The 27,683-nt window shown below is 39.3% G+C and overlaps 1 protein-coding gene across 1 annotated transcript in view; it reads right to left on the bottom strand.

The window, feature by feature from the left end:
* KDM4C (lysine demethylase 4C) overlaps window positions 1–27,683 on the bottom strand; it is a 366,544-nt gene that overhangs the window by 32,825 nt on the left and 306,036 nt on the right. Inside the window, exon 19 of the mRNA XM_024558285.3 lies at window positions 8,246–8,416. Coding sequence (XP_024414053.2) covers window positions 8,246–8,416 — 171 coding nt within the window. The remainder of the gene's footprint in view (window positions 1–8,245; window positions 8,417–27,683) is intronic.

Raw genomic sequence — 27,683 nt, 5'->3', positions numbered from 1 at the left:
TGGGGCATGAATTCCCAAAGCTGAGGAGGCCCCACTGACAAGAGGTGTCTCTTGGTCAACCTGGTCTCTGCCACTGTAATAGAACGTCTCTGTGGCTACTGGACTTGAAAACCCAGGAGCTTCCCAGGATCCCATGGCATAGAATACTTCTGAGAACTCTTTCTCTCCTGCCTGGGAATCAAACCAGTGACCTTTTGCTATGTGAAACAACATCCAACCATCTGAGCCACACTGGTCAGGGACAACATTTTTCTTAGTCTTTCAAACCACTTCGGTATTTTATTTTGCCTCTATAAAACCTTGATTACTTCTACACCTATGCTTACACATCTTTGAATCCCCTACGGTGCCTAGCAGTGTTGAACACATAAACCAAAAAGAACATCACTGAATATTTCCAAACACAGGATAGATTTGGTTCATGTTGACTATCACCTTTGGATTTAAGCTTTGCACTGAAAAGAAACGATGAAGTCCTGGAAATTAATAACATTGCCTGCAGGTTCAATACTGTTATTTTGATTTTTTAGATAGAAGATGAGATGCTATACCTTGAATCTCCTTTAAAAGAATATACTAGGAACCTTTCTCCTGGGAAAAGTTCCCTAAGCCAATCACCTTGATGTGATTACCAAAAGAAATACTTACAGAAGTAAGAGAAATACTGTCAAGTGAGGAAGGTATATATTTGAAGAAAAATATAACTGACAGTGTGTCTTCAGGGCAACTAGTTGATCTCCTGCATGGGACATCAGGGGAATGACATACTTTTCTTCAGAGGATCACCAGTGCTAAATGGAAATTGTCAATGAAGACAGCTATAGAACCAGGGTCATTAAGATACACACAATTTATAAAAAAAGAAAGGGAATCCAACTTAAATAAGGGCTTCAACAATTCATAAGGGCTTCAACAATTCATTCACAATTCAAAAACCCAAACAAGAATTACACAAAAGAGAATAAAATCCCAGGGCCTCACCTGAGACAGTTCATGAAGGATGCAACGTTTAGAGAATGGATGAATCAGATGAAATCTGACCTTAGCTAGAAGTCCCTGCCCAGCAACTGTGGGTGTAGTTTTTAAAGATACAACCAGACTCTATGTCTCTGAAAGGCCCTGAGGTTCTTTGATTATTTTTTCTTAGTAAACTCCTAGTAAAGATAGCAATTCTATTCCCCTTGGTGGATATATTCTTTCTATTTATATATCCATCAATTACATTGTGTTTAAATACAATCAATCCAATATAAATTATATTTATAAAGGTACAGTATCATGTTTTATAAATATTGCACTGCTTTATGTTATTTGTTTTTTGAAGATGTTTGAAATACTTTGGAGAATTTGAACAACTGAACTAATGTCTGGTTTATTAGAATTATGGACATTAAGTACTTAGAAAATTGTGACATTTGTAAGAATTGTATATATTAAATCTGTAATCATAGTTAAGATGTACAGGGAAATTTGATTACTTAAATGTAAAATGTTAGTATTTGATCTGTCAAATTTATATATTTTATAAACATTAATAAAGGAACAAATGAGTCTGTTCTTATTTTTGTGTAAAAATTTTAGATATAGTAGTAAAATAAAATTTGTCAGCTGAAGTTAAGGGCTTAGAAAAGTAAATTTTACATTGAATATTGATTAAAATCAAAGTAATAATCAATATTCTTTGGCATGTATAAAAGGCTTCGCAAGATGAAGTAAGCATCCGTGGGAATTTGGTGAACCCTTCACCTTACAGATTCTCAGGTCCATCCTCAGTCAAGAAAGAGAAGCTAGGGCACCACTCCTGAGCAGTTAAATGCCATGTGGGCCATACCTCTAGAATGTTCAACCAACAAAGTCTCTGGAGCCTTATCTGGCAAATTTCCATTGATTCTAGAAAAACTGTGGTGGGAGCTCAGGGGGTAAGGAGAGTAGTTAGGGACATTAATCTGGAGCCAACATAACAGATGGTGTTTGATGAGGCGTGACTTCCATCTGACTTGAATATGCAGGGTACCTCAAAACTAGAAGCTGAGAGGAATCTAAAAATGCTTCCCAGGATCCCACAGTATAGACTGCTTCTGGGAACAACATTTTTCTTAGTTTCTCAACCCTGCCCCACTTGGATATTTTCTTTTGCCTCCAGAACATCCAGAGTCACCCCTACACCTACTAGCCAAGTGGAAACAATAAGCTGACACAGTGAAATCTCACACATACAGGCCTGTTTAATCTAACAAGTAGGAACAAAGTTCTGAGGACACATCTTCTAATCAAGTTTCATCAGAACAGAAAGCACAGCATAAACTAAATGGAGAGGACAAAGGAAAAAAGAGTTCCTCAGACTAAAGTTAATATCATAAAAAAATGATATTGAGCCTACTATGTGTTAGGCATTTACCTCATTTAGTCCTTCCAATAATCCTAGAAGGTGGAAATATTCCCTCCTTAGTGGGGAAAAAACCTGAGGCTCGAAAGTTTAAGCAATTTGCTTAAAAAATTGAGAAAAAAATTAGCTCTAAGAACTTCAGTTTGTACCGTACAGCCCAGAAAAACTAAAGGTCATGACAATATATCCCCAGAACCCTGAAGAGTATAGCTCTCATGCTTCTTTCACATTTCAACAGAGGCTGAAAAATGTAGCAAGTCCTCATGGAAATTTCAGTGATGGACTCTTGCTGTCAAATTTCTAAATGGTCCTGTTTCTCTTCTCACATCCACTGGTGAATGTTAAGTGCTCGTCTTAGAACTATCCAGATCCTGTTGACCAAACCTCCTACCTTGAAATAAGCTCTAAGTTTGGACAAAAGGAAGCAGTAATCACTCTAGTGTCAACATGGACATGTTCCAGGATGCCAGGTTTAGCAGAGGTTAAAAGTGGGCTCTGGAATCTCTGTGCTCGTTGAGTTGTCTCAGGTGGGTACTTTCATTCCCATCAAAATAGTAGGAGACAAAAAAATTCATCAGGAAGTGTGCGGCAATTTCATAAACTGACAGGTGGAGGCGTGTTGCAATACATCATTTATTACTGCCCTTGAAAGCTACAGATTGCATGCTGAGTTTAACTGGACTGATACACATATTCTGCAGGTGTATTGTTGAGAGGAAAATTTTTGGACATTTTTCTCGCTATCACAGAAATAAAGTACCTAGGTATGAATATAAATTTCCTGGTAGTCCAAAGAATGTTTCTCCCTACAGCTTCAAATACTCTCTCTGGTCACATAACCCTAAAATAGGCATTTTAATGCCTGACAAAGTCATTTTAAAACATGGATAGGCCAGCTTGCAGTAAAGGTTCTCCTCTACAGGTTTATAAAGTGATTTGTAATCAGTGATTCTATAAATAAGGAAACGTAACTTTCTTTACTAAAGCATTAGGCCTCACAAGGGAAGATATTCATGCCATAGATAAATAGTTTGGGATGATTAAACTTCATATTCCAAATCTGATTTTTGTAGTTAAAAAACAGAAATTGTGCTAGTTAGCAAGTACTTGCAGATTAGAGAAGCTCATTCTTCAATAGCCATAATACTGACTTCAAGTGCATTTGAGGAAAGAACCTCCCCAGCTGCACTCACACCTGGTAAGCACACTGTGTGGATCACAGAGTGTTCAAACAGAAGAAAAAAGTCACTTCCTACCAGCAGTTTCAGATGTCATGGATACATCATCTAACGAAAACAAGATTTCTCTGAGTTATGTGAAATGCACTTAGTGTTTCCACCAAATAATTATTCTGCCATGATCTGCAAGATACTGAGACAGAAACACACCTGATTACATTGTTCTTACTACTTGATGAAACTCAACATTAGGGCACCAAGCAGGGCCCCCACCTCCCAGAAGACAGTTCTTATAGATGAATATCAAAAATGACGATGCAAATATATGTACATTATATCACACAGGGGAATCATTATAATTTTCATGTAAATATATTTATAACATACTTAATTATACTCATCCAATATGTCTTAAAATGTAACATCAAATTCCCTTATCTCAAACTGAAGTCTAGGTGAAATACGTCAAAGGCACTTAATCATGTAGCTTTCATTAACTGCAATGAGTAACACAGGCCCCAATCAATCTTCGATAATCCTTTAACTTTTAAAAGCTTGCCTTAAAATACCATGACTTCACCTTGTGGGGAGACAGACGATGACCAGCACAAAGTCCACGGCTAATGGGCTGAGTCTACAGAGTGCTACGAACCAACCATAACAATGCGGTCACTGCTTTATGGAAAAGGAAATTACACTCTGCCACAGAGTCAGAGCTTCTGGCCCCAACCAGGTAAAGAGGCTTCTAAATGCCTCAGGAGAATATATTTGTGATGGTTAAATTTATGTGTCAACCTGAATGATGTTTTAGTCAAACATTATTCTGGGTGAGTTAGTGGGAGTGTTTTAGATCAGTTTAATATTTGAACTGATAGAATGAGTAAAGCAGACTACCCTCCCCAATGTCAGTGGGCTCATCCAATGAATCGAAGGCCTGAATAGAACAAAAAGGGTAACATCCTCCTCCCCTGGAAAGGGAATTCTTCCTGCCTGAGTGCCTTTGACCTGAGGGGGTTGGTTTTTTCCTGCCTTTGGACTCTTAATGCAATATGGACTCTTCCTGGGTCTCAAGTCTGCCTGCCTTCTGAAGGGGTGTCCAGCCTTTTGGTGTCTCTGGGCCACAACTGAAAGAAGAAGAGTTGTCTTGGGCCACATGATAAATACATTGCAACATGTAATCATATAAAAATCACACAATGTTTTAAGTAAATTTACAATTTTGTGTTGGGCCGCATTCATAGCCATCCTGAGTTGCATGTAGCCTGTGGTCCGCAGGTTGGACATCCCTCAGAACTACACCATCAACTTTCTTGGTTCTCAGCCCTTCGGACTCAGATTGGAACAACATCACTGGTTTTCCAAATATACATCTTGGGACTTCGCAGTCTCCATAAGCATATGAGCCAATAAGTCACACACACAATGTATATATTGATTATATTAAATACTTTAAACACACCCTATCGGTTTGTTTCTTAGAGAATTCTGACTGATACAATATTATAACAAAAAAAACTTTCCCTATAGAGCCACCAGAGATGTCATGTCATGGGGACATCTAATTCAGCACCAAGATTAACAAAGCAAGAAACCACAAAAGCCAACAAATGGTGATGCTATTAGAAAGTATGGAAAACACAACATGATTGAAATAGTTCTACTTGGTGTAAGAGGCCTGAAACAAGTAACCAAAAATGTCAGGGATGGGGTAGGGGAGAGTACATGAGGGGGGACCCAAAAAACTTGGGAGTCTATTTATTAAAAATTGTGTATTTATAGTTACATGTTTAAACTTCAGTCACCTTCAAAGTACTCTCCATTTGATGAAATACACCTATCAAGATGTTTTTCCAATGCTCAAAACGGTTTTTAAACTCATCGATTTTGATGCCTTTTAGTGCTTCTTTCATTTTTTGTTTCACCTCTTCCACATAGGCAAAACTTTTCCCTTTGAGGACATTTTCATTCAGGGAAACAAAAAAAAGTGGCTGGGGCAAGATCCAGTGAACAGAGAGAATGGGGCACAGGAGTCATGCCATTTTTTATCAAAAACTGCTGAACACTCAGAGTCACATAGGCAGGTGTGCTCCTAAATCACCCATGATGAAATGGGCAAATGCGTTGAAAGAGTCTTCAAAAAAAAATTAATGAAGCCATATGCAGCATCTCACAACAATGCCAGCTGGTACACTGATACAGATGGGTTCCTAGAACACTCACCTAGCATGGGAAATCTGTACTACAAGAGGCCGGCCCTCCAGAAGATAATTCCAGTTTTTTATGGCCTCCCCTTTATAGAGATAGGAAGGAGTGGATAAAAGAGAGAAGACCGGCTCACGGATGACTATATTTTCCCCCGAAGATATTACCATTCACGTAGGCTTCCCCTCATTCTATGGCCCTTCTGCCACTGCACATGCTGCCCTTCTCTCCAAGGCTAGGGCTATGACCACATACACATGCATGCGCATACAGCCCCTCGAACCTTTACTAAATATCCTAAGTAATGCACATCAAGCTGTAAAGAATTTTGCTTTTCCATTCTTGTCGATCTCAATGCTGTGGTGCTTCTGAACAATCTTACAACTTTTAGAGCCGGTATTCTCACAACACTCACACATACTTAAAACCAAACTTGTTTTGGTTCACAGAGAGTAGGAACAGAAGGTTTGTGGAAAGGCTTATGGAATTTCAAACAACTTCCAGCATCACAGACACTATTTTCCAATGTACAAGTTAAAGATGTTCCAGGAAAGCTTAAAACTGCTGGGTGTGTGGAGGCTTTGGAAGTGAAAGAGAATTTAGCATTCATTAACTATTAGCATGGGCAAAGTCCTGTTTACTCAGGTTTGGGGATTAATGTTCAAAGTCTTTTATCACACCCTCACCACATTCCCCACCCAAGCTTTCTCTCCTTTTCTGGCTCCAAATGCATAAAAGACGGTTGATTCTGAAATACTTATGTACCTTGGCAAGGCTGGTGAAAGCCAAGGGACTTAGTCTCCTGTATATTTCCAGGCCTTTTGTGGCCTTGTAAAACGATTCTCCTCCTGCTTTCAAGGTCCTTCTTCCCAGGGTTTGAGAACTGATGTTCTAAAGCCAGACTCTGGAATTGAATACTCTTTCTGAGACTTATTAGCTATGTGTGGCCTTGGGAAAGTTATTTACCTCTTTGTGATTCCATTTCATTAGAACTCAAATGTGAAAAAGAGTAGTGCCTAACAGGTATGGTTGTGAGGAAGAAATGAGTTCACGCACATTGGGTTCCGGAAGCAGTGCTGGCAAGCGGTACATGTCACTGTCGGCCTGACCAAGCCTGTGGACTCCCTTACTCATTCTTCTGGACCCAACAGGTGGTAAGTTGCATCTGGTTCATTCACAGCATTGATATCACTTAAAGAAAGCATCCATTTACCAGCCTGCCTGCCCCGTGGACTGGGCAGGAATCACACCTTCTTTCTCATTGTTTTTGCTAGCACCCAGTGTGATGCTTGGCACACAGGTAGGTATTCAGTGACTTTGGACTGAGCGCTTAAAGAGGCAACCTATTCTAACAAGGAAAGCATGCTACCTAAAGCTTGCTGTTTATGAATGGCAATGGCAATGTAGCAAAGTGAAGCTCTAGTTAGAATTTTGCAAAGAAGCACAATGCACTCTACTGGTATATTATCAAGTCCTGGGATGGTTAATTTGCCTAAATTAATTTGCTTTAAAATCTTTTGAACAAGGTCATTTTTGTTTAAAAACTTGTGTCTCTTAACAGCATAGAGAAGCATAATAAAGCTGACTAAATCAATGTTTTTTTGGCCCCAGGAGACCAAAGTTCTAGAAATATTTATGAGCAATCTCATACACACAATTATTATAACACACAATAACACACAATTATTATTATAAAAGAGTCATTAAGAAACATCTTTCTAAGTACCAAGAGCAACGCATCAACAGAGCTAGAACAAGGCAGGAGTTATTTCCCTTAAACGCTAAGGGATGATACAATGTCCACTAGACTAATCCTGACCCCAGTTCTTTGATTGATCTCGGTTTCAGAAAACTTCTGTGGAAAAGTGTTCTTCTTTGAAACATCCTGTTAAAAACAAGCTCCTGAGACACATTCACTAGTGCCTCTGAATAATTCCCAAGGGTCCATTGAGGGGACAGAGGAAGGAGGAGACAGACAGGTAGATGAGGGACACACACATGTTCCATTCCAGACCACAGTTAAGAAACTCAGTAGAAGTCACAGCCTTTTTTCTGTGTGATTTTTGTTCCTCCCATATGCAACATCCATCAGATCACAGATGTCACTGTCAGGTCAGATGATAAAAGCCATATTCTTCAGTTAAGCATAAAGAAAAAGAAGTAATAAAGGAATTCAAATATGCTAACAGTAACAAAAAAGAACACATGAATTTGCATTTTATGTTCCTGGCCACACACACTTCTCACTTAATTAAAAGAATTCAGGAAGATGAGTCTAAGTTTACTTAGCTGCTATTTACAGTGATGAAGGCTCAGGAACCTAAGAGAAAATGCTATTTCTTCACAGTGGGAACAAGCACACATGAATGAAATAGTTAGTGAAATGAGTTACTTCAAGAGCCAGAAGAGATTCCTGAAAGGTTCAGCTGCTTTAGTTATACAAAAAGTAAATTGGGCAAGAGGCACCCTAGGAACTTACCACAATATCCTCAGGGAATGTGTCTCTGCTAAAGGAGCCGTCCTCAAACATGACCTCATAGAAGGTTTGTGATGTTATGGCGATCACTCTGCAGCTATAGTACCGAGTGTTCCGATGTTTCGTGATGACGGTCTGCCCCACGGAGATGCCCTTCTCGCCAGCCTTGAACTTCTAAAGATGAGCAGAAAAAGAAGAGAGAAAAGAATGAGGAGAAAGAAAAGAGGAAAGGAGAGAAAATAAAAGAAATATTTATTTAGAAAGCAATCATTGACTTGGTAATATATAGGTTTTTTTTTAATTTTTTAACTTTTTATTGGAGAATACCTTCAGAGTTAAAAGTTGCAAGAATATGAATGATACAAAAACAGCCATATACTCTTTTACCTTTTACCCAGATTCAGCTATTGTTATCTATTGCCATTAACATTTTACCATTTGCTTTTTTGCATATTATGTCTCTATTTTATATATTTAAGTATATATATAAATGGTGTGTATATACACACATAAATATAAATATAAATATACATACAAGCCCCTCACCAGCAACCATTTGAGCCTTACTGGGATTTTATTCCTAAATACATCAGTGTGTGTTTTCTTTTTTTTTTTAATATATTTATTGATTATGCTATTACAGTTGTCCCATTCCCCCCCCACTCCACTCCATCCTGCTCACCCCCCTCCCTCCCACATTCCCCCCCTATAGTTCATGTCCATGGATTATACTTAAAAGTTCTTTGGCTTCTACATTTCCTATTCTATTCTTACCCTCCCCCTGTCTATTTTCCACCTATCATCTATGCTACTTATTCTCTGTACCTTTACCCCCCTCTCCCCCTCCCACTCCCTTATTGACAACCCTCATGTTCTAGTTGTTTGTCTAGTTTGCTCTCATTTTTGTTTTATGTGTGGTCGTTAATAACTGTGAGTTTGCTGTCATTTTTACTGTTCCTATTTTTGATCTTCTTTTTCTTAGGTAACTCCCTTTAATATTTCATATAACAAGGGCTTGGTGATGATGAGCTTCTTTAACTTGACCTTATCTGAGAAGCACTTTATCTTCCCTTCCATTCTAAATGATAGCTTTGCTGGATACAGTAATCTCGGATGTAGGTCCTTGCGTTTAATCTTGGGTAATGTAATTATGATGTGCCTTGGTGTGTTCCTCCTTGGGTCCAGCTTCTTTGGGAATCTCTGAGCTTCATGGACTTCCCGGAAGTCTATTTCCTTTGCCAGATCGGGGAAGTTCTCCTTCATTATTTGTTCAAATAAGTTTTCAATTTTTTGTTCTTCCTCTTCTCCTTCTGGCACCCCTATAATTTGGATGTTGGAACGTTTCAAGGTGTCCTGGAGATTCCTAAGCCTCTCCTCATTTTTCCAAGTTCTTGTTTCTTCATTCTTTTCTGGTTGGATGTTTGTTTCTTCCTTCTGGTCCACACCATTGATTTGAGTCCCAGTTTCCTTCGCATCACTATTGGTTCCCTGTACATTTTCCTTTGTTTCTCTTAGCATAGGCTTCATTTTTTCATCTGTTTTTCGAACAGATTCAACCAAGTCTGTGAGCATATTGATAACCAGTGCTTTGAACTGTGCATCCGATAGGTTAGCTATCTCTTCGTCGCTTAGTTGTATTTTTTCTGGAGCTTTGAAGTGTTTTGTCATTTGGGCCATTTTTTTTTTTTCTTGGAGCGTCTGTTACTTTAAGGGGCGGAGCCTTAGGTATTCACCTGGGCGGGGTTGCGCTGGTTGCTACGCTGTGACGCTGTATGTGGGGGAGGGGCCGAGTGGGAGCAATGGCGCCTGCCTCACTCTCCTCCGGCTTTCAATCTTTCACTCCGATACCCACAATCAAACTGGGCCACTCTGGTGCTGGTTCCCGAGTAAGTGGGCCTGTGCACACTCTAGGCCCCTGTGGGTCTCTCCAACGACCTCTCCTGTGAGGCTGGGAGTCTCTCCTGCTGCCGCCCCAACCCCCAGGGGCGTTTTCAATCAGAGGTTTGAGGCTTTATTTCCCCCGTGCTGGAGACTTGGGTTACTCGGTCTGCTTCGCTCCCCACCGTTTGTCCAGTTTATCTGTGGGCGAATGTGGTGCCGCGGGGTGCTACCCGCTGCTCTGCCTGCCCCGTTCTCCGCCACTCTGAGTCCAGCCCTCTGGGTTTATCTGTGCAAATGTGGGGTCACAGGGTCTGCTAGTGCTCGGACTGCCTGCGCCATTTGTCCCACACTCCGCCAGTCTCGTTCCCGCCACAGCCACGCAAATCCTCTCCACCCAGGTGCCCGTCTCTGCCTCTCCTACCAGTCTGGATATTTTCTATTTCCTTGGTGTTGGTCCCCCTTGCTGTTCGATTCTCTGTCAGTTCTGGTTGTGCAAGGAGGCGCAGTGTGTCTACCTACGCCGCCATCTTGGTTCCAGTGTGTGTTTTCTAAGAGCAATTTTCTTTTACATAACCATAGTTATATAATAGTTACAGTTACTAACTTTAGTATTTTTAACATTGACATGATCTTCTACAATGCATATTCCAATTTTGCCAATTGAGCCAATAATGACCTTTAGGGCGCCCCCACATTCGGGTCCCCCAGTCTCAAGTACAGGATCCAGTCTAGGGTCAGGTACTACATTTAGATGCCACATCTCTTTAGCTTCCTTGAATCTGAAACATTTCCAGAGCCTGTATTTGTCTTTTATGATTGTGAAATTGTACTTTTGAAATACAATTCTCCCTCCCCTGCTTTTTGAATAGAGCATTTGTCTGATGTTTCCTCGTGATTAGATCCAGCTTGTAGCTTCCAGGCCAGAACACCACAGAGGTGACTCTGTGTTCCCAGGATGTCACATCTAGAGGCATACGATGTTTGTCTGCCTCTGAATGGTGCTGTGAATTTCGATCCTGGTCAAAGTATGGCCCAATTTTTCCACTTTATAATCACCTCTTTTCTTTTACAACTAATAAGCAATCTGTGGAAAAACTTTCACACCATTCAAAAATCCTTTTCCCTACACACTTCTGCTTAGATTTAGCATCTGTTGATGAGTCTTGTCTGACCCAACATTTACTATGATGGTGGTGCTGTGCTTCTTTTTCTTGACCCAGCACTCCCTCTCTCCGCATTTACTAGTTCGCATCTGTCATTTCGTAAGCAAGAGGTGCCTACTCTCCCCACATCCATCCATCCGTCCGTCCAATATCAGTATGAACTTAGTAATTCCTCCTCCACAACTATTTATAATTAATGCATACTTAATTCATTATTTTGGTGCTCAGATTATCCCAGATTTGGCCAATAAACAAACCCTCTTCAAACTGTTTCCTGTGCTCTTGGACACCTTTTTCTTTCTTTTTCTTTTTTTAAAGAATTTTCTTACTTCCTGACCTAACAAGATGTTGGCATCTCTATGGAGGATGTGGTTTGTTTTAGAAGAGGGTGATGTTAGAGACGAACACGGAGGTGCTTAGGTATGCTTATTAGTAATTACTACAGGGATATCTTTGCTTCTTGACCCTTTGAAAAAACACAGCAAGGAAATATACGGATGCATGCACACTTACACATACATGCACACAGATACATGCATACATATGTGTATATGTTAGAGATCTTAAGTTCATGATGCCTTAAGTGAAATCCCTATTCATCCCCAAAGGGTTCTTTCTCACCTTTCCCCATCTGTACTTGTATATCCCTTGTTTCTCAGTGAGAACCTTGGCTTCAAGAACACTGACCCATTTACTCATGTGTTCGATCTTCAAATATACCCAGCTACTTTGTGAAGACTTATAGGAGAGCTGAACTAATAGTTTTAAACTATAAAATGTAAAAGTAATCCAAAAGACAGATCATTTCATTTTTAAATGAAACCTTAAGGATAAAGTTCCATTATCAAATCATGCTGATAACAACTGGATAGTCATTACGGGCCACAGTGCTTCCTTAAGAACACAGTCATGAGTTGCAGACTCCACTTTTTTTGTTTGTTTGTTTGTTTCCACACCTCTTTTTCACACATGTCCGTAGCCTCCTGGAACAGCATGGCTAGGTCTCAGGGTTTATGCACCATTCTATGAAAGCAGAAGACTTTGGGATTAGGCTTTCTTTCGAAAATGCTTGGCAGAGCTCCTGGCTCACAGCATATACTCCAGAAATGTTAGTTGTTGCATTTTGGGTTTTTTGTATTTTGTGTTTTTCAGGATAAGGCTGCTGCTCTCCCTCCAGGAACTCCTACAACCCCATTCCTGCCGGACGAGAGTCAGTAGTCAACATCTTATGCAGAAGTCTGCTCTCAAGCACTGGGTCCCCTTTACTCTCCAAATCCAAGTCTCGTTCATTGATCTAATTCACTGGACGCCACAAGCTCTGACCCACTACAAAGGCACTGAATCAAACACCTGGGAAGGTCCAGGCCCTTTGATAAATGGGCTCTGGAAGGCACAGTCTCACAGTCCCCAAGTTAATAACATCATTCTGACATACCACCTATACCTATGCAAAAAGCCAGAATTCACTAAATCCCAGCATTTTCCATCAGGGGAACTTAAAATGTTACTGGGTTATAGTGTTGTCATTCAGAATCTTAGTTCTAGTAGAGGCCTTATGTATTTTTTCCCCCTGAATTTCAAAAATTACTAAAACACCTTATAGAGGACAAATAAAGTGCTATGTTTGATCTTTTCCTTCTAGAAACTAAAGAACACATGCCCAGTAAGTCATTAATTCACTAATGCCTTCAACAGTCATTTTTGTCTAGCCAGTAGGCAAAAAGAACTCCCTGGTGTTAGGAACTCAATTACACAAAAAACACAAAAACTTGATTCCTGTTCTCTAGTACAGGCTCACAACAGTATGTGCCATGACATCATCTTATAGGTGACATGACAGAAGATTAACGGGATATATTCCAACATGCCATCTATGGCATGACTTTGTATCCATGGGCAGAATTAGGGGTGGAGGGAAATGAAGCACAGAGTGATGGGCATGAGCAAAGGCCCAGAGGCCAGAAACAGCCTGTTCTGTTCTAGGAACTGCAAGAGGTCCTGTTGCTATGTGGGAGGTGAGGGGAGGACATAGGAAGGACAGGTCTTATGCCATCCTAAGGAATCTGGACATTATCCTGTGACCTTAAAAAAGCCACTGAGAGGTTTGGGTGCAATAGAAAAATGAGCCACGTCTATATGGCTACAGGTGGAGAAGGGCCTGGTGGAGCTTACTGCAATGGTCCAGGTAGGAGATGAGGGCCTAGAATAGTGAGGAAGGAAGGACAGAGATGCTCATGATTTGGACAAGGAACAACTCCCAATAAACATGTTCCTACGGGTCTGCTACTTACAGAGTGAGCTTGGCCATCTGGTTTCTCACATGCCTAACAAAAATAAAAGGATATTTTCCTCTTTGATATCATTCCCCAATGATAGCTATATTGGTTAGGAAAATTTTCTGTGCCCTTAGGTATAGTGAGGTGTGTAAACATTTTACCAAAGGATACAGTAGGAGGCCTATAGTGGTTACAAGTACAAATATTGCATTTCACTATGATATTAATTCCTTTGTGGATGTTATTAAAATTGGATTTACCATCTTAAGGAGACAGGGTGATTTGGATTTGAATTCTAAGCTCTGCTTCTTACTGGCTAGGTGATCTTGGGGATGTTAATTAATCTTTATCAGCCTCAGTTTGCTCACCTGCAGTAGGGATAATACTTACATGAAAGGTCTGCTGTAAAATAGGATATATAAAATACCTACACTCATGGGCAGTTGGTTCTCAGCAAATGTCAAGTGACTTCATTTTAGGAAATGAAGAACTACCAGAGACCCAGTTAACAAACCACCCTACCCTCCTATACTTAGTAAGTATCACGTCTGACTGCACAGCACCCTGATTTCGCATGACAAGGCTCAACCCAGTCCCAAGTCATCGCTGTCCTGCTCTTTACCTCATCCACCCCTGACTCTAACTCTTGTCACAGCACATACTCATAGCTGTGGTCCTGAGGAAAGAAGGCATAATGTGGTCTCCTCCCCTCACTGCCAAAGCTTCCAAAGCCTTTGTTTATAACTTACTTAAAGGTCAGGCCTAATGTCACTTTCACGGACTTACTATGACAGAGTAAATCCATGGAACAGTGCCAATGGTCAGTGCCAAGACACATTTGTCTTTTTAACCATGGCATCTAGCAGGGTGTGTACAACACTGCTGCTGAATAATGAATGAACGCACAATGAATCAATAAGTAAAACAAAAAACTGAATGAATAGACTATGAGGATGGGTACAAACACATTTTCAAAATGATAGAGACTTTGATTCAGTTTAGAAAATGGCAAAGAAAAACAAAAGGGAGTTTTAGGAAGCTGTTCCTCTTTCTTGGGGTTGGGAGGCATGTATATAGGTGGGAGAAGGGAATAAAGAAGGTTTATGGTTAAATTCACAGGGTACGAAAAATGGAACAGCCAGTCAGGGAAAAGAAAAGTGACACAGACTTGACAGAGAAAAGGTTGGCTCCAGACCTAAACCATTTTCTTCCTGCTTAGGACATGAAATTTATGCAAACTGACTGACTGGAAAGATGGTCTGCCCCAAAATTAAACATACAGCCCTTATCTAAATAAAAATCTTCATAAGCTTCAAGCATGACCATCTCATGAGAAATACTAAGAAAAACAAATTTTTTCATAATGCTATTTTGATAGGATTTCTGATTTATTTATTGCAAGAAAAATTTATTGATAAGCATACACCATAACTGATTATATATCCTCAAAATATTTCCTGCCAGAAAAGCCTGAGAATCTATTGATGTTAAGAATGTCATTTCTGATCATAGAAGACAGACATTATGCAAGGGGCTCCATCAAATTAAAGAAATGGCTATGGTATTTTGAAGATTAGTGTTCAGACTAAGATTGTGAAAGTCAAATTTTCTTTAACATGCACTAAGCAGAAATGAACAGTGTTGTTGTTTCGAATGCAACTTCTTTTAAAGAAAGGCTAAAACCTGTTGGAGATGCTGGGTATGTGAAAAAAAATGTTAAAATAATGTTCTACAAATTCCACAAAAGCATCAAAAAGTTCCTGAAAAACAATAACACATCTAGAGTTTCCAACACAAGTCCAAATACTTGATAATTAAAATTTTCCCAATGACTTTGTGAGACAGTTATTTTCATTAAAAAGACGAAGTAACTGGGGTACAAAGTCAAGTGACTTTTCCAAGGTCTCAGAGCTGGTGAGGGGCTGGTGGGGCCCAGAAGCAGGTGTTGTCCCATCATGAGTGCCTCAGCATCATCAGCTCAGAGAATAAATATGGAAAGAAATCAGAGGAGAAATAAAACCAACCAGCAGAGGCTGATAATTCAAGCGGTTGCCTAAAGAATTTATATTTTCTTTTTCTGTCTTTTTAAACTATGATTTATTGAGTAACTACCTCCTCTGTTCTACATACCGTTTGAGAAAATTCTTGTATAAAAATTCATTTAATCTCCCCAGTAAGTCAATGCATTGAATTAGCAACTGGGATTTGGGGCCTATCTAGTGATGAAAAATGCAGAAGTAATTGCGTATGCTCTCCGTTTTCAGATATGCACACACATGACATGCACACACACTGCAGTAAGTTGCAAAAATACCCACCGATCTTCATTGCTCTGTTTCCACATCCTTTGCAATTTGACTTTGCAGTCCCTCCATCAAGAACTGGAGCCTATTTTCCCACCCTCTGAACCTGAGTTAGCCTTGCAACTTAGCCTGCTTTGGCCAAAAGAATACAGCAGAAGTAACAGTGTGCTAATTCAAGACCTTTTGTTTAAGAGGCTTGTGCACTTCTGCTGTCTCTGCAGGGACCCTAGACTCTGTCATGTGAACAAACTAAAGTTACTCTGCTGGCATGTGAGACCACATTGACCAGAGCTGAGGTCCAAGACATGTAAGAGAATCCAGCCAAGAGAAGGCAAACTGTTCTGCAACTGACCACAGATGAATGAGGCAACAGCCTTGGAACAGAAGAACCACTCAGTTACGTCCAGCCTAAATGATATCCAAGAGAATCATCAGCTAAAAAGCTGTCATTGTTTTAAGCCATTAAGTGCTGTGGTGGTTTGTCTCACACACACACACACACACACACACACACACACACAGACACAGATGATATATAAAATAAAATTAGGAAAAAATATACTAAACTGTAAACAATGTATAACTCTGGGCAATGGAACTGTATTTCTTTGATCCTTTATGTGTTTTTCTGTACTTTCCATTATGTACTTCTTTAATTGTTGAAAACATTAAATGTAATACAAATACAAGAGTCTTTGCAAGTTTCTAATTCTAGTAACAACCAATCCACAGTTAGACCTACTGAACTAAGATGCCAAAAAAACTGAAGCCAAATTACTTATAAGAAAAGACCATCTTCAACATTTATCTTTCAGTTCAGTAACTATGATATAACAAGGACTTGAGAAAATGAGCACTTTATAAAGTGGAATGATACACAAATTCAATTATAAAATTTCATCTAACTTATATCTCACATTTAGGCCAAATGTGATGTAACAAAAAAAAGGACACTTTTATTTTGTTCTTAATAATCACTACTCATTCCTAGGACCTGCTGTTTCAGTCAAATGAATAGATTTTATTCTCAGGTTTGGGGCTGTACTCATTAAAAAAAAACCCTCATCAAGTCTTTTTGAGAATCATTATTCTATCTGTTCCTCCCATCAAACTAAGTCACTTCTAAAGGGCAACACCAATAATGAAATCCGACTGTTTAGATGTAAAAGGGTCTTTTCTCTACTGATACCATGTTGCCTTCAATCAGGGTGGACTTAAAAATTAAATAGGCCCTTATTACAAAGCTCTCTGACTTTCCAAAGACTCTAACCAGTGCTGAAATAAACTGCCACACTTCAGACAAAAGATGGCTAATCCTCAATGATTACAACCTGAGTAGGGACAAAAAGATGTCCCTAAAACATGCACTGGTTCATTAAAGGCACACCAAGACCTAACAGTCTGACTCCAAAATATTTAAAGCCAGTGTTGACAACATAGGGTGAAAAAAAACCATCACTCCTTACTTGACAAGTACTCTACAGCAATAAACTCTGAGACAAAGCCAAGAACCAACTGGCAAACAATGCACAGAGGAAAAGCAATGCAAGGATGGACATGGAATGAAAAAGTGGCGTTTAAATAAGCAGTTACTGAGTACTTACTACAAGCAAGGCACATTGCTAGGAGCTAAGGATTAAAATAAAATGAGAGCATCCATTCTCTCAAATAGCTCACAAACAGAAGGGAAACAGACACGGCTGTAGATATTAAAAGCACCCAGGTAGGGGCAGGTAGGGGCCCTCCAGAGAAGCCTTCACCACAGGGAACATCTGAACCAGGCCTGGAAGAGCTAGGAAGCCCACATGCACACACGTCAGGAAGGCCATTTGAGAGTACAGTGACTGGTGCCGAAAACCCCTCTGGTTACTTTGTGAGCCTGTGAACCCCTACTCTGATTGATGTTTGTAAATGCATAAAATAAAACACACAAGATTACAAAGAAACAAATTATATTGAAATAATATTGAAAAAATAATTTGTGGTATGCACCTGTGCTTCCGTAACAATGTATTAAATACTAGTATCTAGTGACAATGGTTACATGGTGACTACTCTGGGCAGTCACAAAACTGCTATTGCCATCATTGCCTATACTCAAAACTGATAGGATTGTTCACTTCCAACACAGTGTAGTGAAAGAAATTGTACTTCTTTTCTCACCCCTCGCCAGACACATTTTTCTTGATACCAACTTATAAAAAAGATTTTTATCATCTGGACTGCTTAGAGTCACTGCAGTCAACCTTTTAACAACAGCCTTATCAAATTCACAGTATTACCTATACAATGGTACTTGTATGTACTGTCTGTAAAAGGACACAGTGAAATGAAACTCAAAGAAGACACCTCTGTGACAAGTTAGTTTATAGAAGTTAAAATGGGTAATTTTGGGGTGACCTAACTGACATAAGAATCTAACAAATACTGAGAATGGAATATGCACTATATTCTCAAATATCATTCCTCCCCAGTAAGTTTCTGACAGAGCAGAGAGAGCGATTAGTTCAAATATGACCTCTAAAGAGAGGGCTCAGAGGACAAGAGTCCTGTGTGGTTGAAGGAAGGAAGATTCCTATACTTTGGCAAGACGGATCTTTTCTCATCCAAAACCTGGCAAGGCTGCTCTGTGTTCACATCTTGAAGGAGGGTCACCCAACATCTGACAACATGTGCCATGGGCAGAGGTGTCATCTAGGGAAAATTCATGACTGGGTTATCCATCTGTATGTTATTAAAGGGTGTAAATCCAAATAAAACAGTGTATACAGAGGCTCACAGAGCAAGGAAGGCAGGAGAGCTAAAGAAGCAAAGCCAAGCAACTTATCCAATAAACAGACAAAATAAAAAGCACATTTCCATTTATATCCCATGACCCCTTCACCTTCTTCAACTTTATTATTTCTCCCTAATTTGTGCAAATTAATAACCTGTGAGATATTATTATTGTAGTTTTTCAAGTATCCATCTTATAAAAATTCCTAGAGGGATTTGAGTAAATAAATTAATACAAACTCTTCTTCTTTTACCAAACTAGTGTAGCAGAAGTCACTCATCTAAACCTGCCCTGTAATAGTGAAAGCTTTCTTCATAAAATTACCCAGAAAAACCTAAAGCCCTAGGGTTTCATGAAGAAATAATTGCTCTCACAGACAAATGTACATGCAGACTCATAAAAATGTCACAAGTATTTAATTTTCTACATGTCTGTTTGTTCACGTGTACTTCTATTTCTCATGGGTTTTTAAGTACAAACATATAATACAGTGGGAAATAGTGGCAAGCAGTTTCCCAGCAGATTTAAGGTCTTATTCACTTTAACGTCTGTAGAAGCATAACTAATAAACTGCCCAAGATACTGAGAAAAAAAACCTAATTCTTTTCCATCTGAGTCATGAGGTCATCTCAGAGGAAGTGGTCTTGTTTGGAGGTACGTGAAGAGAACTGGAATGGGAGGACCATCTTTAGACTCTTCACTGTGTTAATGTAAGAAGCTCTCAACAGGTAAGCACCTTCTGCTTTCTATTCTGAAGAGTAAACAACTGACTGCATAAAAAGCAGAGAGGAAAGCTCACATCAGTTAGACTGGAGGAGCTGGAGGGACATGGCAGCATCCCACTGCTAAGATGGAAACTGACGTGAGCTATTCCTAAGTCACGTTCAAGTTCATTGGTCGTTAGAAAATAAGTGAGCCCCTAGATGCCTGCCCCCAGAAGCTCCGACTTGCTTTTTGTATTTCAGGAACTTGTCAGGCTTCTTGTGTAGCAACAGTAAAATTTGGGGATACCTACAGCTTCAACAAAATCTCAATAATTCATACTGGGTTATGTGCATGTATAGAAATTAACAAACTGATTCTGAAATTTATGTGAAAATGCAAAAGCCCTAAAATACTCAAAGCAATCTTGAAAAAATGTGGAAGAAATTACAATTTGGGGGAAATGAGGAAGAAAAACACTTGTTCAATTATAAAATAATACGACGATTGTGTTTAATTATCTTGGATGAGACATTTTCAATAGAAGCAAGGGGCATAGGGTATTACTCTATGGCACTCTTGCCAATAATGATTTTTGTATCTCAGTTACGGTTTGTGAATGGAATAAAAATGGATAAAATATATGCAAAAATTTTTAAGGAAGGAAGCCCAAAGTAAAACAGAGTAATTAAAGGTTTAACAGTTTTTCTGTGCCACCAAGAAGGAAGCCCGAGTAAATAAGGAAACCATGTAAACCAATCCAAGCCATACTCTCAAGCTGGAAAAATAACTGACAAAACAGCACAATCTAAATGAAAGACCATGTGCTCTGGCTCCAATGACCTGGATGTTCTATAATTTTAATGATTGTTGGACTTCTTTGAAGTGTCATTTCATCATCTATAAAATGAATACAATCATAACACTGCCACATAAGGTTACTATGAGGCCCCAATGAGATAATGTACTATGTATAAAAATGTACAGTACACTAAAGGTACTATATAAATATTACCTATAATTATTATTTTAATTTATCATATCTACTGCTACCAATGAAGGAGGATGCTCACCTTGAACAGGAGAGAAAATCAGGGTGGAACAGGCCATCTGTGGTTCTATAAAGACATACTACTTTACTGAGCATGAGAGACAGAGAGATTGAGATTGGGCAAGCACAAGCTTTCTAGGTATCTTTCAAAATCTTAGGACAATGGCCAAAGTGATAGTGGAAGAAAAGTCAGCCAAAGGCTTTCTATTGCCCATCACAACAGCAGCAGGAGTAGTGCAGATTCTGCCTAGCTAGCTCATCATGTTAACTAAAGGGGATACAGCCACAAAGTCTTTAGAGTCCATTATTAATCGACCAAGCTAATCTCCATCTGTCAGTCTATTTAGTGTTAATTAAAAGAATATATGTGCCCAGCACTATGCCTGAAAGGGAGGTGTATGGGGTTCCTGTGGAGACAAGGAACAAAGGAAAAGAACCGAGAGACTCTGTAGCTATCACCCACTTCTGGTTTGATGCCTGTAGCCCTCCTGTCCTCTCAAATATCACCAAGGTTCATCTCTGTAAGCCCTACAGTTTCAGCAAAAGCCACTTCTTAGTCTCTAGTAAGGACACTGATTTTTACCCCAAATACGTGATAAAGAAATGTGATAACAGATTTTAAGGTACAATTAAAAGTTGTTGAATACAAGAGTTTATGAATTCTACATTTTCTTCTAATTCCTCAGATATGTGTGGGGAAAGATAAAAAACTTGGCTAAAAGGCCTGTCTAGTACTCAAAGAGGGAAAAGCAAGATGGGGGAAAATAACACAGGAGGATATCTGAAGCCCACAAAGAAGGGGGTTTCACTTCTCTCTGCCTCCTACCCAAGCAAGAGTGGAGTGCTAGGTTAACCCAGTAATGGCTGAAAGAAAAATTAAAAACACTTTATTGAAAAACATAGAAACAGGAATTTCTCACGCTTCTTCGAATACCACTCTCTTTAAGTTCACTGACCCACTATGCCCAGTGCAGGACAAGAAGACAAGAGAGGGTGCATAATACCTCACAATGGAAATAAGCCAACTTCAGCTAACAAATGGGCAATAAATGCCCATTTTACCAGAAAAGGAAAGAAGGACTGACCTGCATGTGAGAAATGTGTCAGAGCCCAAGATGGCTAACAATATTCTGTGAGTGGGCAGGACAAAGAAGCTGGGGTACCCCCAGGCTGACTGGCTTCCCGCCAAGAGGCCGCAGGAGGCCTTCCTAGTTAATCCAGAGTTTTATACATCATTATTTATACATTTGTTGAGTATGGTCATATTATGTTGACCTAGAGAATGGCCTTTTAGATAGACATGGTTGGAACTTACTTAATTGTCTTTCAATTGCTTCCAGTTAACAGCCTTAAAAAGCTATATTTCATTACATTTTGTATCTATGGATTTCATTATGACTATGGCATCTAGTTACCATTTTCTATGTGAAGGCATAAAAAATCCTGCTTCTTATGCTTTACAAGATGTTGGAATGTCAAATTCCCAATACCCTTTGCTGTTGTATGTCTGTTGATGCCTTTCATTTATATTTTTCATTGTATTCATGGTGCTTGATTCTAATACCAATGTTAAAATATGGGATTAGTGTCACTACTTAATTTTCCTAACAAGCTATCAGACAGTACCACATGCCTTAATTATTTTTTTTAGAAAAGGGTATAATTTGCTGAAAAGCTTAAAATTTCCTGGGAACTGAGAAATATTAATGCTGTAAAAAAGTGAGCAAGCATTCTACATGGAAATACACTTTACTTATGCAAAAAAAAAAAAATGTAACCAGATAAGTGGTCCTTGGAGTGGAAGACTTGATTTCCCTCAGAATGTGTGGTCCTTGTGTTGCCAAGCACCAACTATGCCTTGTAAATATTCCTTCCACAGTTAGCCCCTCACACTGGAACCCTAGGTCTGCTGGCTGGTTCCGGTTCCACAAGCACTTCATGGTGGGGATAATACAGCCAACAGGGAAACACACTATTGCCAAGTTTCTCTTGGGAATTCTGAGTTTGCTCTTGTGATAAAAACCAAACACCTACACCTGCACCAAGATGCAGATTTTTTCTTGAAATTTTTGTTTAAAAATCAGGATTAATTTGAAGTTTTATAAGGCCAGAATAAAAAGTTTAGGTAAAATAGTTTACACTTTGTACAATATATTACACATTTATATTATTACATGTAATATAGTATAATAAATGTAATATAATATAATGTGGTATAATATAATGTAATGTAACATAACATAGATAATATAATACACATTTCAAATAACTTCCTTTTGCCTAACAAGATTAAAGGATAAGAAATCAGAGTCTGGTGAAAGGCTGTATTTAAAGGTAGAGATATGGTCTGAGCCACCTGGGACCTGGCTGTTCACTGCTCCCACATGGGTATGTGGCCTTGCTGACCTTGTGTCTGATTTAAGAGTCAACTACTTACAAAAGTTCCTTAAATGGACATGCCCAGATGGTTAAGAGTAAATTTTTCCAGAATGGAGGTGTATACCCCTAATATAGAGCCAAAAGTATAATACGAAAATACAGCATTTATTCAGTACCAGCCACTGCCCACCCCGTGCAGACACTGTCACAACTGGAGAGTCCACCAGGGAACAACGGGCAGGGGAAGGGCCACACCGTGGCACTCAGCCTCTGCCCTGCCTGCAGTCTTCACCTTCTCATCCGTTTCTGTATCCTGGGCTGATTAAATTGGAACCTGCAATGGAGACATCTGCTTTCTCTTCCCACAAATTCAAAACCCCTTTGAAATACTTTAGCATCAAAAATGGGCCTGGTACCCAAGGGAACTGGTACAGACTCTTACCAAGAGGCCAGGTTTTGAAAGAAATCTGGAAAAGGTGTAAGGACAGAATGGGAGACTAAAGATGGCTCAATGGAGGCCAAAGATCCTCTAGCTTGGGACTGTGAGGTCACTGTGGGGAACTTTGAGGGACAGTGTCAATGGAACTTTTCCTATATGCTGCATAGCCAGGTCCTGTGAAAAAACAGCAGGCCCAGCAGAAGGTAGGACGGCCTGAAGTGAGACTCCCTCTAAGTGCACTAGCTAAAAAAGCAAGAACAATGAGGCCCCCAAAGAAACTAAACCCAGGTCACAGGGATGTGTTGAGGATCCATTCAATCTGTGTTCTATTGACAGAAAGCATGGAGCGAAAGGCCCTGTGCTCACTGACCGGCCCTGCCTATGGAAATGGCTACAGGAGAAGAAAAAAAATGAAAATGAGCCCTGGCCAGTGTGGCTCAGTTGGTTGGAGTGTTGTCCAGTAAACAAACTGGTGAGGGCTTGATTCCCAGTCAGAGCACATAACTAGATTGTGGGTTCAATCCCCAGTCCGGGTGTATACCATCTCGGTCTCGGTGCATACGGGAGGCAATTAATCGATGTTTTTCTCCCTTCCTCTCTCTCTAAAAAGCAATGAAAAAATAGTCCTCAAGTGAGGATAAAAAAAAAGAAGAAAGAAAAACAAGAGGTATTAGAGTATAGAAGTTTGAAATGGAACACACTTACTTATCTTAATAAAATTAAGAAAAATGCTGCCTTCACTGGCATTACCTGATAAAGTGAGAAAGGGAAAGACTGGTTCCAAATGTAAATGTTAAATGTCTGTGCTAAAATGTTTCGCCTCTCAGGCAAACCAGGCCTTAACATTTTATTATTTGGGACAAATGGATTGAGATCGCAACAAAACACTTTTATTGATGAAAGGGTGAGGGAATTCTTCTCTCTTTTTAAATATATGTTTAATTTAAGAAGATTGATCAGATTCAGGCCTGAGTCACTGTATTTTTTAAAAATCCTTGCTAAGAATTTTTTACCCTAGAACTCTGCTTTGATCATAATTCTCTGTTTCTCAATGTCAATGCAAATTCACAGGGTATTTGGAAAATAACTTACGTAGAAGAAACAAACCATATCCAAGTAACAGATAAATAAACACAAGTCTGAGAAGACTATAGTTGGTCATAACAAACTTCACTGAACAGAATGGAAGGTAGCAAAATCCAAATTGTTATAGGAATAACAACTACCACCAAAACAATTCCAATGCGAGCAAAATACAAAGAAGCCAGGACCTGGGAGACAGGAAGAGCGCTTGTGGAAATGACACCATCCATTATCATTTTTATATGAGTGTTAGCTAAAATCTGATTCTCTTTCTTAAAAGGATGGAAGAGAAACTAAAAGGGGACAGATTCAAACCATGGGATTAGGCTCCAAACTAAAGGAGATAAACTAAAAAGGAACAAGAAAGGATGGATTCAACCCATAGCTGCATTTGATGTGTCAACCCTGTTGAAGCCAAAGTAAGTTCACTAGCATTAGAAGGCCACAGTGAGAGCAGACAAAACTCCTACATGTGATTAGTTCTCATTTATCTGGTTGTTTTTTAGAGAATTCCCTCTCTCTCCCTTTCCTTCACATCTGATTAGTTACTAAGGCCTGTGAGCCCACCCCCAACAAGTTTCTAGAACCAAGGTGCTTGCCCTCACCCCTGACATGGCCACTGTAGAAATCCAGTTCCCCTTCATCTATCACCTGTATGAGAGTATAGCCTCTTAACTAGTGTTCCCGCGTCTACTCAGTCCCTTCTGCTCTGCAACCAGCCTTCATTATTTAACCTCTCTTATTGTGGTAAGAGATTACAGCAGCTAAGACTCTTGGCTCTGAGTCAGACTGCCTAGTTTTGAGTCCACACAGTGTAAGTATGACAGGAGCAGCAAGATTAGTCAACTGGTACCCATAAAAAAGTTAAATAATATAAAGTATAGTTAAGCAAAGTCCTACCTACTGCTGTAAATTAACTAAACACTGCCTGATTACAAAAACATAATCCTATGACCTCCCATCATGTATCCAAGAGGCACCATACAGTGAAATGCAACATACACACCTATGGTGAAAGGTAGTTCTGGTTTCCAAACCCAAATGCTTATTGGAAACCAACTAGGTTAAAAGCCATAAACCAGAGTCAGGGGTAGACTTTGGTAAAACAAGCTTTCTAGAATTCTAGAAAGCTGGAGGGAGCTATTTCTCAGGAACCCATCTGGGAAATAAGTCTACTTTCTTCCCCTAATAGAGCATGTGGTCTTATTGACCTTGATTGATTCTGGCTTAAGAACTAGGACAGTTTACTAAATGAAAAGAATGGATAATGTTTTCCTGAATGAGTCTTGAGTATAAAAGCCTGTGGCACAGCAAAAATGTATTTTCTGTTTCAGGTCTGGCAGGACCCTACACACAGGCAACTGCATATACTCATTAAATTAACAGGGTGCAGGGAAAAGTTTTGTTGTGATAGGTTGCATTCACTTCCACCCTTTGTGATCAACCCGTTTCTGCTACCTCTCTAAATCCTTGGCTAATTAAGTGGGAATTTACAGCACGAGTGAGTGTTTGGGGTCTCTTAAACCATAATAAACCTGAAACACAGAAGAGTCTTTATAATTAATGAATTCACATAAATCATTGATTTCTTAATTTTTTGTCATTATGTATATCCTCAATAACTGCTAATGAAAGCATAATAGGATATACAATCTTCCCCTGTGATAAGAACTGCTATTCTAGGATTTAAAATTTAGGGCCTTGATCACCCATTGTTCCCATGTCGGTGAGGTGAGAGTGGTTCCTGCATATCAAGGAAAGGTTTTGTGAAGTTAGTGATGACAGGCATCCTGCCCCATTACCACTCAAAGGTTTGCTGTCTGTAGGGGCACAGGTTAACCAGGTCCTGTGTGGGTGGGTGTGCCCTCCTGTCCTGAGTCATGCATACTGATGGGAGGGAAGGAGTTGTACTGAGGCTTGCCTGGGAGCTGACCTGAATACGGAAAGGCTGGAAAAAAGAAGTCAGTAAGTGCTGAAGAAGGACTCAAGTTCTAATATTAAGATGAGAGCCAGGTTACAACAGGAAGGATGGATAGAGGGGCAGAATTACAATATATTGTACAAGAGAACCTTCCAGAGTTCAAGGTACCAGTACAGAAGCCAATATAACCGCTACTGTCCACTATCCACACCCACCACACTGCCTTGAAATAAAGTGCACACGTAAAACATCCAACACACATTTGACATAAAAAATGCTCAATAAATATTAGTTGTTTCTTCCCCACTAATCTCATTCCCTAGCATTAAAATTTTTTCAACAAATTTATAGCACATAGCTTCTATGGATAGCCAAGTACTAGTTCCTGGAAATAAAAGGTCAGAAGACCAGTTAATCTAGTTAAAACAATGATCTAGTTAAACATAATCTAGTTAAAATCATGTTGAACAAAAAATAAAGTATCAGGAAAAAGACTGAACACTGAGGTGTTTTCTCTATACAAGTTTTTCCTCTGTTTTGAATAGGTGTCTGTGTCCATGTTAATAGCCACAACTTAGAAACTATGAAGGCAACTGATACCTCAAATATCATTTTTGCAAGAGACAACAGTATGAAGATAAAAAACAGGCTACGATCATCGCAATGAATTATGTTGTAAAGTGCAAGTGATTGTGGTGCTTCTATTCTGCAGATGTGGAATGATCTAAACTAATATGAAGGCTTTTTGAAATAATTTGCTTGGGAAAAAGTCTGTGTATGCCGTTTTCCTAATCTCCATTTCCCTTGGTAATCCAGCATCCCTTCCATTGGACACCTGTCTAGTTTACTCAGGTGTGAGGAGATGGACCCTGTGGTGCCTGAACTCTCCAAGAAGTTTATTAGTTTATGAGTAGCTTGTTGTTTGGTTTGGAGCAGGAAAATGTTTTCAAGGTTCCCAGTTTCTAAACCAATTTACTGCCTATCGTGTTCTCCTTTCTTTTCCTTACAAGCATCTGTGCAGCATTCAGATTAACGGGTTAGGAATAAATTCAATCAAACATTCAGAAATAGAGCCAGGAAATAGGTCACACTCGGTCATGCAAAGGGTGGTCAAGTACTACACTATCCGCACAAACACATGTGTGTATACACACGTGCACATATAAATAAAGCCTTACATTTGAAAGACAGCAGATGCCAGTCAAAAACCATGTTTGTGAAAAACACTGAAAAACATACACTAAAATTTAGATTAAAATAACAGGGTTTAGTTGTGCACTTCCTGTTACATACTCCTTTCTACCTTTAAGAATTTGAAAACTACCTATTTTTTATCAAACAATATCTTTTTAATTACAGAATGTGCTTACTAGTTGATGAAAGAATGCATGATAATAAATCAGATGAAATTTTTATAACATTATGCATGATTATGATTTTATACCAAAGCTCAATAATGTTGAATAA

The sequence above is a fragment of the Desmodus rotundus genome, chromosome 1, assembly GCF_022682495.2.
Source record: "Desmodus rotundus isolate HL8 chromosome 1, HLdesRot8A.1, whole genome shotgun sequence".
NCBI lineage: Eukaryota > Metazoa > Chordata > Mammalia > Chiroptera > Phyllostomidae > Desmodus > Desmodus rotundus.
The sequence above is the reverse complement of the archived record's forward strand: the minus strand, read 5'-3'. Positions and strand labels throughout refer to the sequence as shown.